Here is a 16,481-nt window from a genome sequence, read left to right as displayed (position 1 = left end):
GATTAGATAAGTGTATCTGCTAATTGCAAGGTTTAGTGGGTGTGTTTGAATAGGGAAATCTCCAAACTGTGTCGGACACCGGCCCTTCAGGAGAGGAGTTGTGGAGCCCTGGTTTAAAAAGACCACGGTGTACAGAGAAAGCCTGTGATTTTTACACTCACACTGTACAAAAATACTCAGTCCATGCTACATGAAATTTACCATTCACAAACAACTCTGTCTATGAACAATTTCAAATACAGCAGTTTCATTCAAAATAACACTGCGTATCAAGTACTGAGCAAACACGCTGAAAATTGTTAACACTAACACTGTATACTAATGCTAAAAAACCTCATCTGTACTGAAGAAACGGTTGAGATTGTGTGTTTAAAACGGGATAAAAATCACATAGAGTAGGTCTGGCAGTAATATACCAAGACAGAATGTTTAAAGTGACTGAAGGCATTGTGTGTAAACAAGCGCAATATCATCCTGAAACCCAATATCGATGCATCTCTAGGTGGTACCTTACTGACGTAAACTTCGAACCAATCAGCAAATAACCATGACATTGCGTCATCCCACAAAAATTGTCTGTGGCACTGAGCATGGTTAAGTAACCAAGTTTTTTTTAAAAATCTGCTGAGCAAAGTTTGTCAATTCTATCAATTGTGACCGTGTGGCAACATAAGTAAACTGGTCACTCTCTGCATTGAGAAACTGGTCACTCTCTGCACTCTCTGCAGACTGTTTGGGCCTACGGTCAAAAATAGTCCACTGGATCTCTTTTCACTTTGATTTGTTTCACACTGCAACAGTTGAAGGGCACCAAATTACACACTAGAGTGTTTGTGTTCTTTCATTGGTCAGAAATTTGGCAGGAATACAAGCACTCCGCTACCTTCTTATTGTTTCTTTTAACATTCACTAGCCTATTACAGTATAAAACCCAAATCTTGCCGATGCTTATAGTCTTGATAAAATGCATTACTACACCCATTATGTTACATGAAAATAAAGACGGCTGACATCTACATGTATCGCCATAGGAGTAATAAAAGAAAACCTTACACTTCATTATGATTAATTGGTTTAAATGACATGGCAATCTGAATTACTGCAGTTAATGTGGTAAAATCATATGCTTCGCTATTGGTCATCTAATGTAACAAGAAGCAGCTTGTGCTGTAAGAGCAAGACCAGAGTCTGTCAAGAGTCAAATGTTAATACAAGCAGATTCCTTGGACAGTACAACTCCACTGAGCACTGAAAAGACTCTGGTGTTGAATTTTATAAATTTGACAAATTTGGGGAAAAAAAAAAATCAAAATGTGTCTTTCACAGGCCATATTTTTTCCAATTTGTTACATTCAGCAAATAAACAGTAACCGTTTCTTAAAATGTGAAAAGGTGTGTTCTCTGTAGAGGATGTGTGAACTTACTGTCACTTGATTGGAGCACCCAAACATTTGCAAACGACTGTGTGAGAGAACTCACCTTCTCTGCCACCATCAGTGCTGGAACCAATGAAGGAGAGAGCTCCAAAGACTTTTTGTGCTTTGGTTTGTGGCGGTCTCGCTCTTTATGCTTCTGTAGCGACGAAAAAACAAGAAAAACAACAAGGAAAAATTAATGAATGAGAAAAAAGACCAAAATTGTTGCAATATCTGTGCGAGAAACACAACGGTACAGATTTCGGTGGAAGGATCTTCCCTGTTCTACACATTCCTGAAAAAAAACATGAAGGCAAAAGACGGCTACATAAGGAGAAGAGAAAGGAGTCACCAATGTGCGTCTGCCTGAACAAGTCAACGCTGAATGCTTTCATGTCAGGCAGGGACATCACCTCACCTGCTTAACACCAGCAGAGGAAAAGACGGCTCTTTTAAACTGCCCCATCAAGTAAAAACAACTTGCGCATATAAAAGAGTTTAATGTTGTATGTAAATATTGTCAAAGTGTACCATTCACTACAAAGTCCATACAGTTCACATACGGAAATTACCTCCAAAACCAGGACGCTGTGAATTCATTGTTTTTGTGATGTCACAAAAACAAGCATTTACATATATAGGCCTACACAGCACAAAAGGGGCAGCCAATCACAATGGAAGTAATGTACACATCGAAACTGTCAGAACAAAACCTTGTATATCCATTTTTTTTTAAAGAATCTGAAAATGTCAGTTGCCCTTTACAAAGAGTTACAATTTCATTATGAACACCACAATAAAATATCACAAAATTACTTTTTTATACAAAAAATGTAGGATATGAACCCTTGAAAGAGTAATTAAATAAATAATATTGTTCCTTTAGGACGTGGAAGGTTTCATCTGAAGGCAAAACCTAAACATGCTCTACAGCAGCTCAATTTACACCCATGGTTGGTGATGCACACCATATAGCTCTATTTTCACCTGAGAAGAGGGAGCGTGAACAAATTTACACCTCCTGCTCCAACCGCACACCTCCAACCCTACTGCCGTCTGATCCTAAATGAAGAACTGTGAAAATATGCAGTGATCCTGAAAGACTCTGAAAGCATATTTACACATTTCCCACAGGAGAGACACACAAGCGGCCATCCTTTCTTTTCTTCTCTCCATCCTTTCCCTCACCCAACTACTCCCTCCGTTACAACTGTCAATTATTCTGAAGGAATTGATAAGGTTATAACAGTTTATGCCTCTCTCCTGCACGAGTGGCAGGGACAATTCCGGAAGCCCTCAGGCCCACTGCCATTGGATAAAAATGATAATGAGCAGTTTTTTCCTCTCTGCCACTTAGAATTTCTTACAATAAAAAAAATTACTAATGTCACATTCCTTTCAAAAATTACATATATAAGCAAATAAAACCTTGGAATTTCTTTTTTAAAAACACAGTGAGTGAAAAGGACCTAGCCAAAGGAAAACCTTCCATATGGAAGGAGAAGTCCATTAACCTTGAACTAATCCTTTAAATCATAAAAAGGAAACATACATTGTAAAAGCATAACAGCTTCATTTCGTGCAATTTTGTATTTAATGCATATCAAAATGTAAAAATAGAGATAGATTTGAAAAATAATATCTGATCGCATTTATGCAGGTTAATGGCCAAAAAAACCCCACAAACATTTATGGGTCCATTTCACAATAACAGAATTTTACTCACTTTCTTAAATATTTAATGCACTGTGTAATTACTAAGAGCCAAAAAGTTCACTTCTCAGTTACTACAGTTCAGCTGCGAACACAGTCAATCTTTTGAATTTACTATTTTCATGATGAAAAAACAGCATATCTACAAACACACATCTATTCAGTCTACAGCAGGTTGGCGCCAGCCATTCATGATGTTAAAAGGTGTTTCATTTCAAATCTTTTTGAATGGGGTACAACACATGACAACCAATCAGAAGAGCCATAGACATGATTTACATATTACTCCTATTCCAAAAAGAAATAAATAAATAAAGAGAGAAAACCATTTTAAAACCCTCTCCCATTTTTTAACACAGCAGCAGTCTTTTGTGAAAATTTCGTTACAAATGACCTGACAGAAATACTCCAAAACTGCACAGGATTAAAATCTCTTTACACTGATTTACATAAAATGACACAAACGTCAGAAGTTGCTCTCATGAAGAAAAAAAAAATGCATGACATGTCTTTTTAACTCAATCTTTGCTTATTCAATTCTTCTGCTTATTAAATTCTGCTTATTCAATGCCCAGGTGCATTGCCCAAGATGTTACCAAACTAGACAGTATGTCCCCATAGTGCAAAGATGGATATTTGGCTCAGAAGAACTGAACACACAGGGCAAACATAATTACCATCATTTATCAATGCTTACAGCAGACTGCTGAAATTCAAAGAATGTTAAGTTGAACAAGCACTGTTCTTACTTTGGCCAGAGGTGCTGCATTAAAATTGTGCATTTCCGAAATTGCAAAATGAAAATAAATAAATAAATAAAAACTTTGTCCAGAATAGAGAAATCCTACCAAAAACAAACCCACTAATGAGATAAAAATGATCAGAATTGTAAATACGTGGGGGTGGGGGGAGGTGATGTGGTGAGAGGGGGTGCATTTTATTCCCAGATGCCACTCTCGGCCGCCTCTCATAGCACATCTGAACTGCCTGCAAATTGAGAGGCTTTTAGTCTCTATTGTTGTTTGGCCCCGGGGTTTGGAATTAGCTAGGTATACATCTGAGCCCCACAACCTTTGACCCTGAAATGTGGAGAAGGGGGGATGGGCCCCCTTTGCTAATGCAAATCAGGCACGGTAACAATAGCCAGGGCAAAGTGCGGAGTACTCCACAACGAGCAGTTTAAGAACACCGCTCCCACCCGCCTCACCGCCCTACTCTACACCACCTCAACAGATAAAGGGTCAAATATTAGAGTACATTTGGTTTTAAAAAAATAGATCATAAATACTATCTGATACTTAATCTGCCTTTAACCTGCATCATGTAGGCTGCTCCTCTAACAAAGAGTGCTTCAAATTCACATTTTTGTGTTTAAAACCACTTCAAACTCTTCTTACTCAGTAAAAAAAAATAAAAAATACATTCACAAGTTTGAACATCCTCTTTCATTTTACATGTTTTGCTGATTTTCCAAGTTAAAAAAAAAAAAAAAAAGTTACAATATCCTTTGCGGAGAGCAAACTCAAATACGGTATTTATGACAATTGAAGTGCTTTTTCATCTGTTTTGTCTAAAACATACAATGTATCTTCAGTTCAGCAACTTAAAAACCAATAACATTTCACTTGACTGGGGCACCCAAACTTGTGCACACAACTGTAATACTGTGTTACTGCTTCCCATTGTAAGCCACCCAAACTAGGAAAAAGAACGCTGTGTTTACCTCTACAGCAAATTCACATCATGTCTCACTGTAAGTCACCAGGATAAAAATGATATCTTTTGGTGTTACTGTAAATCTACAGCAAACTCCAGTGAAAGGAACTAATAAACCTGATTTATATTCATACACCTCATTGTAAGCCACCAGGAAGTGGTACATCCAATATTTCATGTGTTTATATCCACAGCAAACTCTTACAAATGGAAAATGTATTATTTTACCAACTAACATTCTAAGGTCTATGTTTTTGGTGTTTACATCCACAGCAAAATCTCAATTAATCTGACAAATGTGTGTGTGATGGAAATTGCACTATTACATCAAAGTGTGCCAGACCGGAAGTGATAAGTTTATCCTCAGGCCCTGGGTCCCAAAGCCTCACACTGAATCAAACTCTGTTTTCTAAAGATGCATTAAAAGAACAATGGCATTCCATTTTCTTCCCAGGTAATTTGCTAATTTAGTAAGTGAAAATAGGTTACCACATCGTCTACAGCGAATTTACTTTAGTTTTAAATTTGAATTTACTTATTTACTATATACAGATACACAGATACACACACACACACACACACACACACACACATATATGTGCAGAAATGTGTTCTCTGAAGAGGATGTGTTCATTTATTTTCACTTAGAAAATGAACACCATTTGACCAGTTTTTCAAACTTTTGCATACTATACATAAGACCATTCTACCGAAATTAACTCAAACTGCCGTCTTAGAGTGGAAAAAAAGAAAAAAAAAAAACAATTACGTATTCAGATCATACATATTTCCAAGGATTATGTTATGATCTATTTAAATCTGAGATGGTAATAATAACATATACAAATATCATTCACAGGGTACTTCTATTGGGAAGTGTCTGTCCCAAACCCTAGCTTATGAAAATAGTACTTACTTCTTTTTGATTTCTTTTAATGTGAACTGGAAAGACTTAGAATTTTTACATATAAGACAAATGTAGTCAAAATGTGCCGTCCAATGTTTTCATGTTTTCACTACTGAAATGAAAAGAAAGTTTTTGTCCACAGGTGGAACCTAGCTACACCTCTGTGATTTAGAGCAGGATATGAGACTGCATCCCCGTCATGGCCATATGGTAAGCAGTCAAACTGTCCACTGTTTTGAAGTAAAATGCCAAAATTTGAAAACCGGGAGGCAACATTAAGAAAAGTCACTACGAAAACACAGATTTTCTAGAATTAAGCAAAACATTTGTGCTTAAATGAAAAATACTAAAAATTCATGTTTGGAAAGCAGTTCAAAGCTGTGTTTGCTAGTCATGTACTGGCTAGTGCCTTAAAGTTATGCTAAAAAATTGCTAAAATTGTCACTACCATAAGAGTCACTACTGAAACATTTGATTTCGGGTAGTTTTATAACTGTTTTGGTTGTTACATAATGGAATGATCAATCATTCAGGGTCATGAACTTAAAAAAAAAAAAAAAAAAAAAGACTACTTGGTTTAATATGAGGCCAGCGATAGATGCTAGGGACAGGCAGAGTATGATCAGAGACGTATGACGTTGGATAGACATGATATGCTCTTCCTCACGTTTCACGCTATGAGGACTGAGGTTACAGCTGTATTCTAATTTTTATATGTAAGTGGGGAAAAGGCAATTTGCATGTATTAGTATTAAACAAATGTGTATTAATAAATGATGTTACAAATGCTTAATTTAATTTGGCCAGAAGTCAGAAGGTGAAATGTGGTTGATCATGCTCTATTCTGTATGGCAGGGTTAAAAATTGCCAGAACTAATGATTACACTACATGTAAATACTGATTAAACAAATTCAAATTTGCTAATGAGCACAACTGATTATATTCCGCGAATAAAGCACTCTTTATTATGACCATCCCCTGCATTGCCAAAGCACTAATCACTTCGCGTGAGAAATTCTATTCTTCTTAGCTCAGGTGAAAGTTCTCAGAGCAAAATGACCGAGGTTCTCTCAATTTATATACAACTAAATCAGGACAATGCATATTTTGAGTTATTGTCCACCTCATAGGCTGAACGTGCAAAGAAAGGGCATATCACTCGCACATGGCACGAAGGAAGGTAGATGTGGAAGCTGCCTTACCTTCTTCTCCTTGTCATGGTGTTTATCCAAAGAGTGAGAGGAAGAATCACTTAAGCTTTGAGCCCTACTACCACGGCCTTTGCTCCTTCTCTAAAAGGTGAAAGAGGAACTTCGAGTTACTATATAAAATATGTGTCTTTTCTGCTGTCTAGCAAGAAAAAAGGCCTTACTGTGACAACTAATAAAAAAGACATTTAAAAAAGATAAATTACTGCTATATTTTTAAATAAAACATCGTCAAAACCACCAAACACAGACAACGCAACTACTTGTCAAGAAAATTTAACTATTAATCAGATTTTCTGATATTTTCATCAAATTTATTAACATTAATGTATTTCTTCTCCTAATTTTACATTCAGCAGTGAATTAATGTTTGTATGTACTGCAGCTGTCAAGGCGAATTAAAGAAAAAAAAAAAAAAAAAAAAATATATATATATATATATATATATATATATATACACACACACACACACACTGTGCAAAAAGTGCTACTTCAATGTGCAGTAGCATGCGGTAATTTGCATACTCGCATATAATTAAACCTCTTGGCTGCCAAAGCTTGCACAGACCATGAATCAATGCCACAGCAGATTTCTTCTAGCTGTATTTATCTACACACATTTGACTGCCAAACTGTCGAAACAGCTGAATGCAAGAATATGACAACTGAAGCAATGTCTGCAAACTGTTCGAATGTCAACTAATGGCACAATTCACCAGACCACTGAAGCATAAGACTCTCTGCTAATATATGACATCTCCATTAGGAATGCACAATATAATCGGAATCATATCGCTGTCAGCAGATATGTGCTTCAAAAAAATATTTCCATCAAACAGATGTTTAGACAGAACTGATATTTCAACCAATACCAGAGGACTTATTAAATGCTCATTTAAAGTACAGAGTAAAACGTTTAGGCGACATTTGGTTATCACATTAAAATATCTGTATTTTATCCATTTACAGCTTTTTTTTGTTAACTTTACAGAAACAAATGTTCGATTTCTCTGTAATCCTAATCCAGGTAGATGTTTTACAATCTATAATGTTTAAGTGTGGGCATCTGCATATGTATACTTTAAAAATATCAGATATTGTCCCACAGTTTCTGTATCAGTGCAGCCCTAATTTGTATAAACTATAAATCGATACAAAATGAAAAACCGATTAAGAATAAGATGTTACTATCCTACATGTCATGTTAAAATAGATTAGTGAAACAGTAAATGGTGGCATGTCAGGGGTAAAAGCTTATGGAGAAGCACCTTTAAAAACACTGAACAGCTTCCTGAAATATACAGACAATAGAATTACGTCACATATTTCACAATGCAAAAATGTGCACAGCGTAGTCATGGTGCTACCACCTAATTGTATTAAGAGTATTCAAATACTATAAAATGTATGCAGTAAAAAACTGAAAATAGAATTTTTGGACACCTCACAAGAACCTAAAGATCGAACAATATAGCTAAAAAGTCAACAAGACCGATATCAGAAACCAAACGCTCTACCGATTTTGATAATCAAGTTTTAACATTTAACTAAACAAACCATGCAGAGCCTGTCACAGATTCAAGAACAATTTAGTGGGAAAAAAACAAGCCTATAAAAAGACTATTTCTTTTTTTTTTTTTTTTATATAAAAATCATCGAGAAGGCACATTTTAAGAAATTCTCTCTAATATCAATATCAGCTGATTAATCATGACAGCTCTACCATATTAATTTTCTCCAATTACAGAATAGTTGAAGATGAAAATGTGCTCGTGTGAAATGCATGCAGAGTGAACAAAACATGTAACTTCCTTCATAAACAAAATGGTCTTTGTGTAACAGCAGCCCACTGAAACAAAGGCCTACACGGCGAAGTCAGGGGTTAGTAGAGTACTATAGATCTATTAATGTGAGACAATCCATTAAAATGACACGGAGATGAGGTACATCTGTAGAAATGTCACGCCATGCTCAGTCTACTCACAGTGCTTTTCATTTGTTTTTTCAGATACTATCACAGAACATTGATAAAATTCTTTCCATATCTATACTGATGTACCACTTATACAAGGGGTGTAAATACTTCACAAGTATTCAATTCCCTTTTCAGTTCCCTTTCGGTTCGATTTTTGATGTTTTCTACCTTTGTTTTAAAAACACTGAATAATTCCATTCAGAGAAACAGTATTTAACAGTAACACTGCAGTAGGCTAGACATAATATTACAGAAACGTTGATTAAGGGTTGAAAAACTATAACGCTTTAATTTCAGGGGAGGAAAAAGTATTAAGGTAAAAATAATAATGGTCTCGTCTCCTTTTTCAAAAACTGAATGCTCACAGAATGATCAACTTTTTATCTCTATCTAAAATGTCATCCCTATAAATGTGATCATCTTTCAGCCCTTAGTTTCATGAATATACTGATATACAATGGAAAAAGTGGAAAGGAGACTACTTGCCAGAAACAATTTATCATCACTGCATGGAAAAATTTAAAAACACAAAAACAACAAAAGTGCTACCCCTCCATCTCCACTCAAATCTTTCACTAGGCCTTTAGCTCCACCTCCAGCCTCTCTCTCAGGACCTGTGGAGGACTGCAGTCTGAGAGAGGCCTTTGTTGGGAAGGATGGACGGATACACACACACACACACACACACACACACACACAGATCTGTGAAGCAGCGGGGGGCTGCAGCTCTAAAACCCACTGCAGCTCAGGGGTCGGACCCCCCTCCCATAACACACATACTTGTTTAAATACAATTTCAGGACGCCTAATTTTATACACATACATATATTATACACACACACACACACACACACACATTATATATTAAAAGCGAAATGTATATTATAAATATACACACATATAATATTGAAACATTGTGAAAAAGCACTTCATAAGGCCAGGACCACAAACCCTGTTTGTCTCCGTTTTTCTTACAAAGTCCATAAAATGCATGAACACACCAACACAGGAGTGAGGAAGGAAGGAACACTGCCAGTCACTGGACCTTCCCTGCAACCTCCTGAAACTCCAGCTCTCTCTCGGATTGACGGATTAGGGGAGGGTGAAGCGGGGTAATGACGGAGAGAGGAGAGTTCCACACAAAGGTTCAGAGAGTTGCTGCTGATTGTCAGTGAGATTAAGGGGTTACAGGGGTTGTGAGGGACAGAGATGGGGTAATGTGCATGTGTGGGTGATTACGCCACAGCTCAGCTTTCAGCAGCTGTAATTGAAGGGAGAGTGCAGGTCATTTAAGAAATGAGTGATTTTCCAAGCCAAACATCTGTAAACAGCCCAACATACATTGTGTTTGTACAGGTTACAGCCACCTTATGCTACCTGAGTGAAGACAACAGCAAGTTAAGTTTAAGGTAAGGCACACTGGCTTGGTGCTGTAACAGAACCAGCATCACCCTGAAAAATAATGTTTGGGGAGGGCACAGTGTCTGTCACAGTGCTGACTTTAATTATGTAATGTATGAACTGTAAATATAATGTTTGAACTGTAATGTATGAACTGTAAATCGCACTTGATTAAACAAACCAAAAAAAGCCATTTAAGATAGATGTTTACCTACTGTAATCCCCATGAGAAGTTCATAATAATGTTAGAGAATAAAAATAGGCCAAAAACTAACCACCCTCAGGCCACTCTGAAAATTCTTGAAATGGAATTTTGTCAACAGTTTACATAAATAATAAATAAATAAATAAAATTAAGCTTAAGCTGTGTTTCCGAAAAAGCAAAAGCTTACCAGCTTGCTGTAATGGTACTTGCAGTATCCACAGTATTTCACATTATCAGCATCTGAGCCTTGTTCTTCACACAGCAACCCAGCAAACTGAGCACTGCAGATAAGAAGAAAAGAGAGCTATTATTTGAGAAGAAAATGAACTTAACACAAGGTTTATGGACTCAGTTGTAAGTCTACAAATAAAAAAAAGTAACACATTTTTAATATTACAACTTGCCTATAACATCACAAATTCACACAACGGCAAAAAAAAAAAATAATAATCTACACCCAATGAAGATATATACATATTTACAAAACTTCTATAAAATGCTAACTTTACAAGAGAACATTTCAATTTAATATAAAAAGATTTTATTCCAAGTCATTTTAGACCAGATTTTAGACTATTTAGATTGTTCCAAACATCATGACATTTTCAAACAATGTAAAGGGCAGCTGGGGATTTCAAATTATGCAACAAATTAAAATAAAGAAAAACAGCAAATAAAAAATTGTGCACTAAATATACAGAAAATGCCATGTTTAAATTTGTTCTCTATAGAGAATGTGTTAACTCCCTCCCCATTAACAAACTTGACAAAACATAGTTTGACCAGGGGTAAACACAAAGTTTGTGTGTGTGCATTTATGTAAAAATGGCAGCTAGTACCTTCAAATGATTAAATAAAAAAAAAAAAAAAAAAAAAAAAAAAAAAAAAAAAAGAGAGATACAAGGTTTTGCTCAGACAGTAATATGTACATATATGTGTGATATATGTGATATGCATATATTTATACACACACCAACTCTAAATACCCCTGGGCAAACTATGTTTTGTCAATTTTCTAAATGGGGGAAAGTTAGCACATTCTCTATAGATAAACTTTTTTCTGTATATTTAGTGCACAATTTCTTTTCATTTGCCTAACTTCACAATTTAGAAAAAAATAATTAAAACAAATATTGAAACATACATTTTGTGCTGTAACCTCTGGACAAGTCACAATTTTTTTAAATATGTTCAATTCAGCAAAAATGTACAGAATTGTGTTCTCTGTACAGGATGTGTTAACTTATTTTCACTTAGAAAATCAACAAAATGTCATTTGACCAGGGGAATGAAAACTTCTGCTTATGACTGTACAGACATACAGACATGTGCATACATTACATTAAATTAATTTTTCTGAAATGGTGTATGTACTCTAACCCACCATGTAACATGGAAAGCTTGGCGGCAGCCATGTTTGTTGCAGGCCATGCAGGCTCCAGTGGCCGCTTTGCTCTCCCGGCCTTGCTCCTCACAGATGTAGCACGTCTACGAGACACAAAAACAAATACTCTAAGCAACAGACGACACCACATATATACTGAATTTTCACTGCCGTGAAAAGCTGCTGATATGATATATATAATACGAGGCGCGGTTGGCTTAATCTGAAGACACTGCCAATTTAACAAGTCTCTGTAAAACCTGTCTTTCTAGTACCCTGATAATCAGGCACATAATAACCATGTTGCTTTAAATTGGCTCACAATGAAGACTCAATTACAGACAGGGGGTGAAACCATTTCATCACAGATTGAATACTCAACTATTTCAAGCATGAGATTAAACCTGGCCCCCTTAGTTTTCTTCCAAATCAGACACAGTGTCACATACCACCAAATGATTTCTATTTACTTCATCAAATCAAATCACTCTGGGTTAAATCCACAGAAAAAAAAACAATGCTTTTCAAACACAGTGAAATAATTTAAGCATGACGTTCTATCTTAACCGCTGCAAAGGTCACGCAGCTTCACTTTCAGTGGGCTATAACAAAAGCACAAAAATTGGCACTCAGTATATTTCTTTCAGACAGAAAACAAAAACAAGGAACAAGTGATCAAAATCTTTAACATGAAAAACATCTTTATTAAATCAGAAAAGTAAAATGCCAAAAATGATAAAATGATAATTATGAAACTGATTAATGCAAACAATTTAGGGCTGCACAACAGGGAGAACTGCAATTTATTGATACGTATTACACAAGCGGTAACGCAGCAACCTTTTTATAGGGTTTAAGTATTTATTGATAAATATTGTATTAAAAAAAAAGTATTCAAGGCCTGTAAAATATTTTTTTTTTATTTAGTCTCAGTCACTCTTAAAAACATTTAAGCAATCTCTTAGTCATCCATCTGATGTAACATTTTACATTTTAAAACATGATTCAGTTCACACTAGCTGCACTAGATGACCTTTTTGTTAAAAAGTTTAAAAAAAGTTACATTTTGTTAAAAAACACATTTTGACTAGCCGCATATGTCAAAACACCTTTTCCTGACCTGTCGTTGACTTCACAGAGATTCAGTCAAATCACTGACTGCCACTTTCTGTAGCTTTCTAAACTATAATTGAAATAACAAATTAATAACATGGGATCATCTTGTTGGAGCTGTAGTTTCAGTATGCAAAGAGGTATCCTCGCTGATACAGCTGTAAAAACTTTGTTGAAATAAAAAGATCTGCTGTTTGTGCTGTAAAGTTTAAAACTTGAAGCAAAACAAATTAATTAGAAAAGAAAAGGAGGGAAAAAAGTTGTTACATGATGGAGCTGAGTCAGATACCAATAAGGATCACTGTACTTATTCATCCATTCTAACATGTTCCATATATTAACAGTAACTGCTCTATTCAAAGGCCTTTGGCCTTTGTGGGTACAGCAGTAATAAGATATACTACAGTATTAACAAAATGATGCTGGTATCAAAAAAAAAAAGTTGAATTTCTATTCCACATCACATGCACCCAATTATGATTTAGAGGGGTCAGTGACAGATGGTGAGGGATCTCACTGTAGGTGGCACTAATGGAAAAAGGGAATAATCTCAGAAAAAATAAAATCAGTTTGCTCAGTGATGGATAACAGTACATATCCACTGCACTCAAATTCGTCATTCTAAAAGTCAAGCCCATTCATTTTCAACAATGTATAGTAAAATATGCACAGGGGATTGTGGGATAGCAAGTGGCACGAACATGACTTGTGATGCAGCAAGAAAAGCTGGGCAAATTACCAGCAATTAGCAATTAACAACTACTTAGGCAAAAGCAACTGTTACAAATCAAAACTAACACAAAGACAAAATTTTAAGAAATACCACATATCAGAAAGTATCTCACATTACTATGTTCCTGGACAGTAATGAACCACAGCTACAGCAGACTAGGTGAGTATGTAAGCAAACTACTTTCATTTTTTTTTTAATTAAAATAACGCAAGACAAGACATTAAAATAAACATAAGAGAAGAAAAAAGCATGCGTCACTTACTAAACTCCCACCCCCCAAAACAAATACCAATGTAACAAATTATTACAAATTCAAATTATTTGGGCAGCCCTACAAATTAATATTGGTATCAATTAAAAACATTGTTGAATCAATAATGTGACATGGGAAGGAAAGCAGGCAGGCAGGCAGTTTAAAAAAAAAAAGGTCTGCATTATATGACCAATTTACCAGATGCTCATTTGCATTTATTGCAGGCTTCCACGATATCAGTATTGCAAAGGCCAATACCGCCATAATGATCAACAATTTATAGTACAGCCCTGCTATCATTAATACCATTAAAACCCCAAATATAATGTATACTTTATTTCAGAGCTAAACTACATAACTCAGAAAAACTTACCTTATTGTAACGTTCATGAGGGACAGACTGTAAAACGATGGGCTCCATGGTGGCAACATTGGCAAACTCCACCTCTGGGATGTAAAGGGCACAAACCACATGAGCCCAACCTAAATAGAAAAATAAATATATAAAAAACAAAAGGAATAAGAATAAAGCTACATGCTTTGTCCAAACATCATAACTTCATGATATCTTCTGCTCTGATGGCAACTTCTGGCATCAGCACGTTTTTGAACCAAAAGTCAACTTTTATTAAGACGTGTACATTTCTCCAATCTTTCCTTTATCTCTTAGAATCAAACTGGCCGTCACCCACCCTTAGGTTGCAGCATCATTTAGCAGTAGAAGGTGCTGAACCTTTCAGCCAAAGTAATCACCAAAAAAAGAATAACAATTCACTTTATATTAAGCAGTATTGATTCATTTATTCAGCCAACATAATTCTTTCACAGACAATTTTCAACCTAAATTAAAGTGAAGCATACAAAACATAACTGCATGGCACATCATTAATGCTTCAGACTTTCACTTTCTCTAGCCATCATATAACAATAATGCACAGTTGGTCCTCTTCTAAATCTTCAACCTATTATATTAATACCTCCTTATATTATTAACCAAGTGAACACAGTCAAATGGATTCTCACAAGAAAAAGTTAAATAAGTCTGTCATGGCAAAAAGTCACTCAAAGATTCTAAGCAGTCCACTCTATTCCATCACAATACTGCATTTTTCAGCTCTATCAATGAGTACACTGGAGAGAGGACAAAGGTGTTTGCTTTTCTGAATCACTTCATTGACGTTTAACAAAAAAAATAAAGGTAAGGTAAAAATATGGGCAGCTTATTTGCAAAGCCCTGCTTTAGAAATATGCATTTAGAGACCACTAACAAAGCCAAAGAAAGAAAACTCATTAATGTCTAACTAAATTTAGTATGAGAAAGAAAAAGGTCTCGGAATGTCTTCTGATTGGTGTGACGTTATAAAATATTACAGTTAATCCTATACCCTGAATAAACATCTAAGAGCAGATGCCTGATTAATTTTTTAACTGGTAATTATTTACACTTATCATTTACAATATCAAATTGAATTTAACATTATTAGTGATAAAAAAAAAAAACTCTCTTTTAGCCAAATAATCTAACCAAACTTTAAAATCTAACAGATCTGTATACAGGTATAGATATCAACAGGTTAAATAAAATATCAAGTCTTTATGGCACAACAAGTACAAACATTTAAAGAAATAGCTACTCATATTTACATTTGGCAGGCAATCTTATTCAGAGAAACATACAATTTGATCGTTTTATAGAAGTATGAGACAAGAGTGCTAAGAGTCTTGCCCTAGGACTCTTATTGGTACAGCAGGGGGTGCTTGACCCAGCAGGGGATCCAACCCCAGTCTGCAGTGTTTAATGGCAGAGGTGTTACCCACTACACTATACAATGTCCTAGAACTTTTGCCCAGGCAGCATTTTATGTTTTCTGTTTCCAATATGTTAAATTGAAAATATAAACAGTATTTTTTCAATTACAAAAAGCGTTTCAGTTCAAGTTCTAAAATCAGCTACAGGAAGGAGTAAAAATTAAACTAAACTAATCAAACTGACATCCACATTATATACAGTTATATACAAATGTTTGAACACCTTCAATCAAATTACACATACCCTAAAAGCTGCATTTGGTGTTTTCTTTCCTCAACATGCTCAATAACCAGTAACTGTGAATTCAAATGTGCAAAAGTATTGTTTTTTGTCTTCAGTGTGCTTACGGAGGCACCATAACAACCGTGTTCATCTGAAAATGTACATTCACTTAAAAAAAAAAAAAAGAAGCTTAAACTCTGTCAGCAAGTTTCTTGGACTCTTGGAAGTATAGGTTGGGAATAAATGGCAATATCCATGGTGACTCACTAGGGAAAATTATCTTTAGGTTAGATTTGTCCCTTATGTCTTAATATACACTTGAAATAAAGATTTTTTAACAGAACCATTAAACCTATTAAAATGTTCTTTTTATGTCTATGGCATCACTCTAAAACATTTTATTTTTAAGCATGTAAATTTACTGC

At 35.3% G+C, this 16,481-nt stretch overlaps 1 protein-coding gene across 5 annotated transcripts in view; it reads right to left on the bottom strand.

The window, feature by feature from the left end:
- The window catches only part of mllt10 (MLLT10 histone lysine methyltransferase DOT1L cofactor), an 84,430-nt gene that overhangs the window by 49,145 nt on the left and 18,804 nt on the right, over positions 1-16,481 (bottom strand). For 4 of the 5 annotated variants that reach the window (XM_017718058.2, XM_017718066.2, XM_017718074.2 and 1 more), the window contains 5 exons: positions 14,398-14,507; positions 11,926-12,029; positions 10,729-10,822; positions 6,955-7,044; positions 1,480-1,572 (listed from right to left, as the gene is read on the bottom strand). In XM_017718058.2, the coding sequence (XP_017573547.2) occupies positions 1,480-1,572; positions 6,955-7,044; positions 10,729-10,822; positions 11,926-12,029; positions 14,398-14,507 (491 nt within the window). The remainder of the gene's footprint in view (positions 1-1,479; positions 1,573-6,954; positions 7,045-10,728; positions 10,823-11,925; positions 12,030-14,397; positions 14,508-16,481) is intronic. The other variant, XM_017718083.2, reaches the window with a different exon arrangement.

This window comes from Pygocentrus nattereri, chromosome 24 (genome assembly GCF_015220715.1).
Source record: "Pygocentrus nattereri isolate fPygNat1 chromosome 24, fPygNat1.pri, whole genome shotgun sequence".
Lineage (NCBI taxonomy): Eukaryota > Metazoa > Chordata > Actinopteri > Characiformes > Serrasalmidae > Pygocentrus > Pygocentrus nattereri.
The sequence above is the reverse complement of the archived record's forward strand: the minus strand, read 5'-3'. Positions and strand labels throughout refer to the sequence as shown.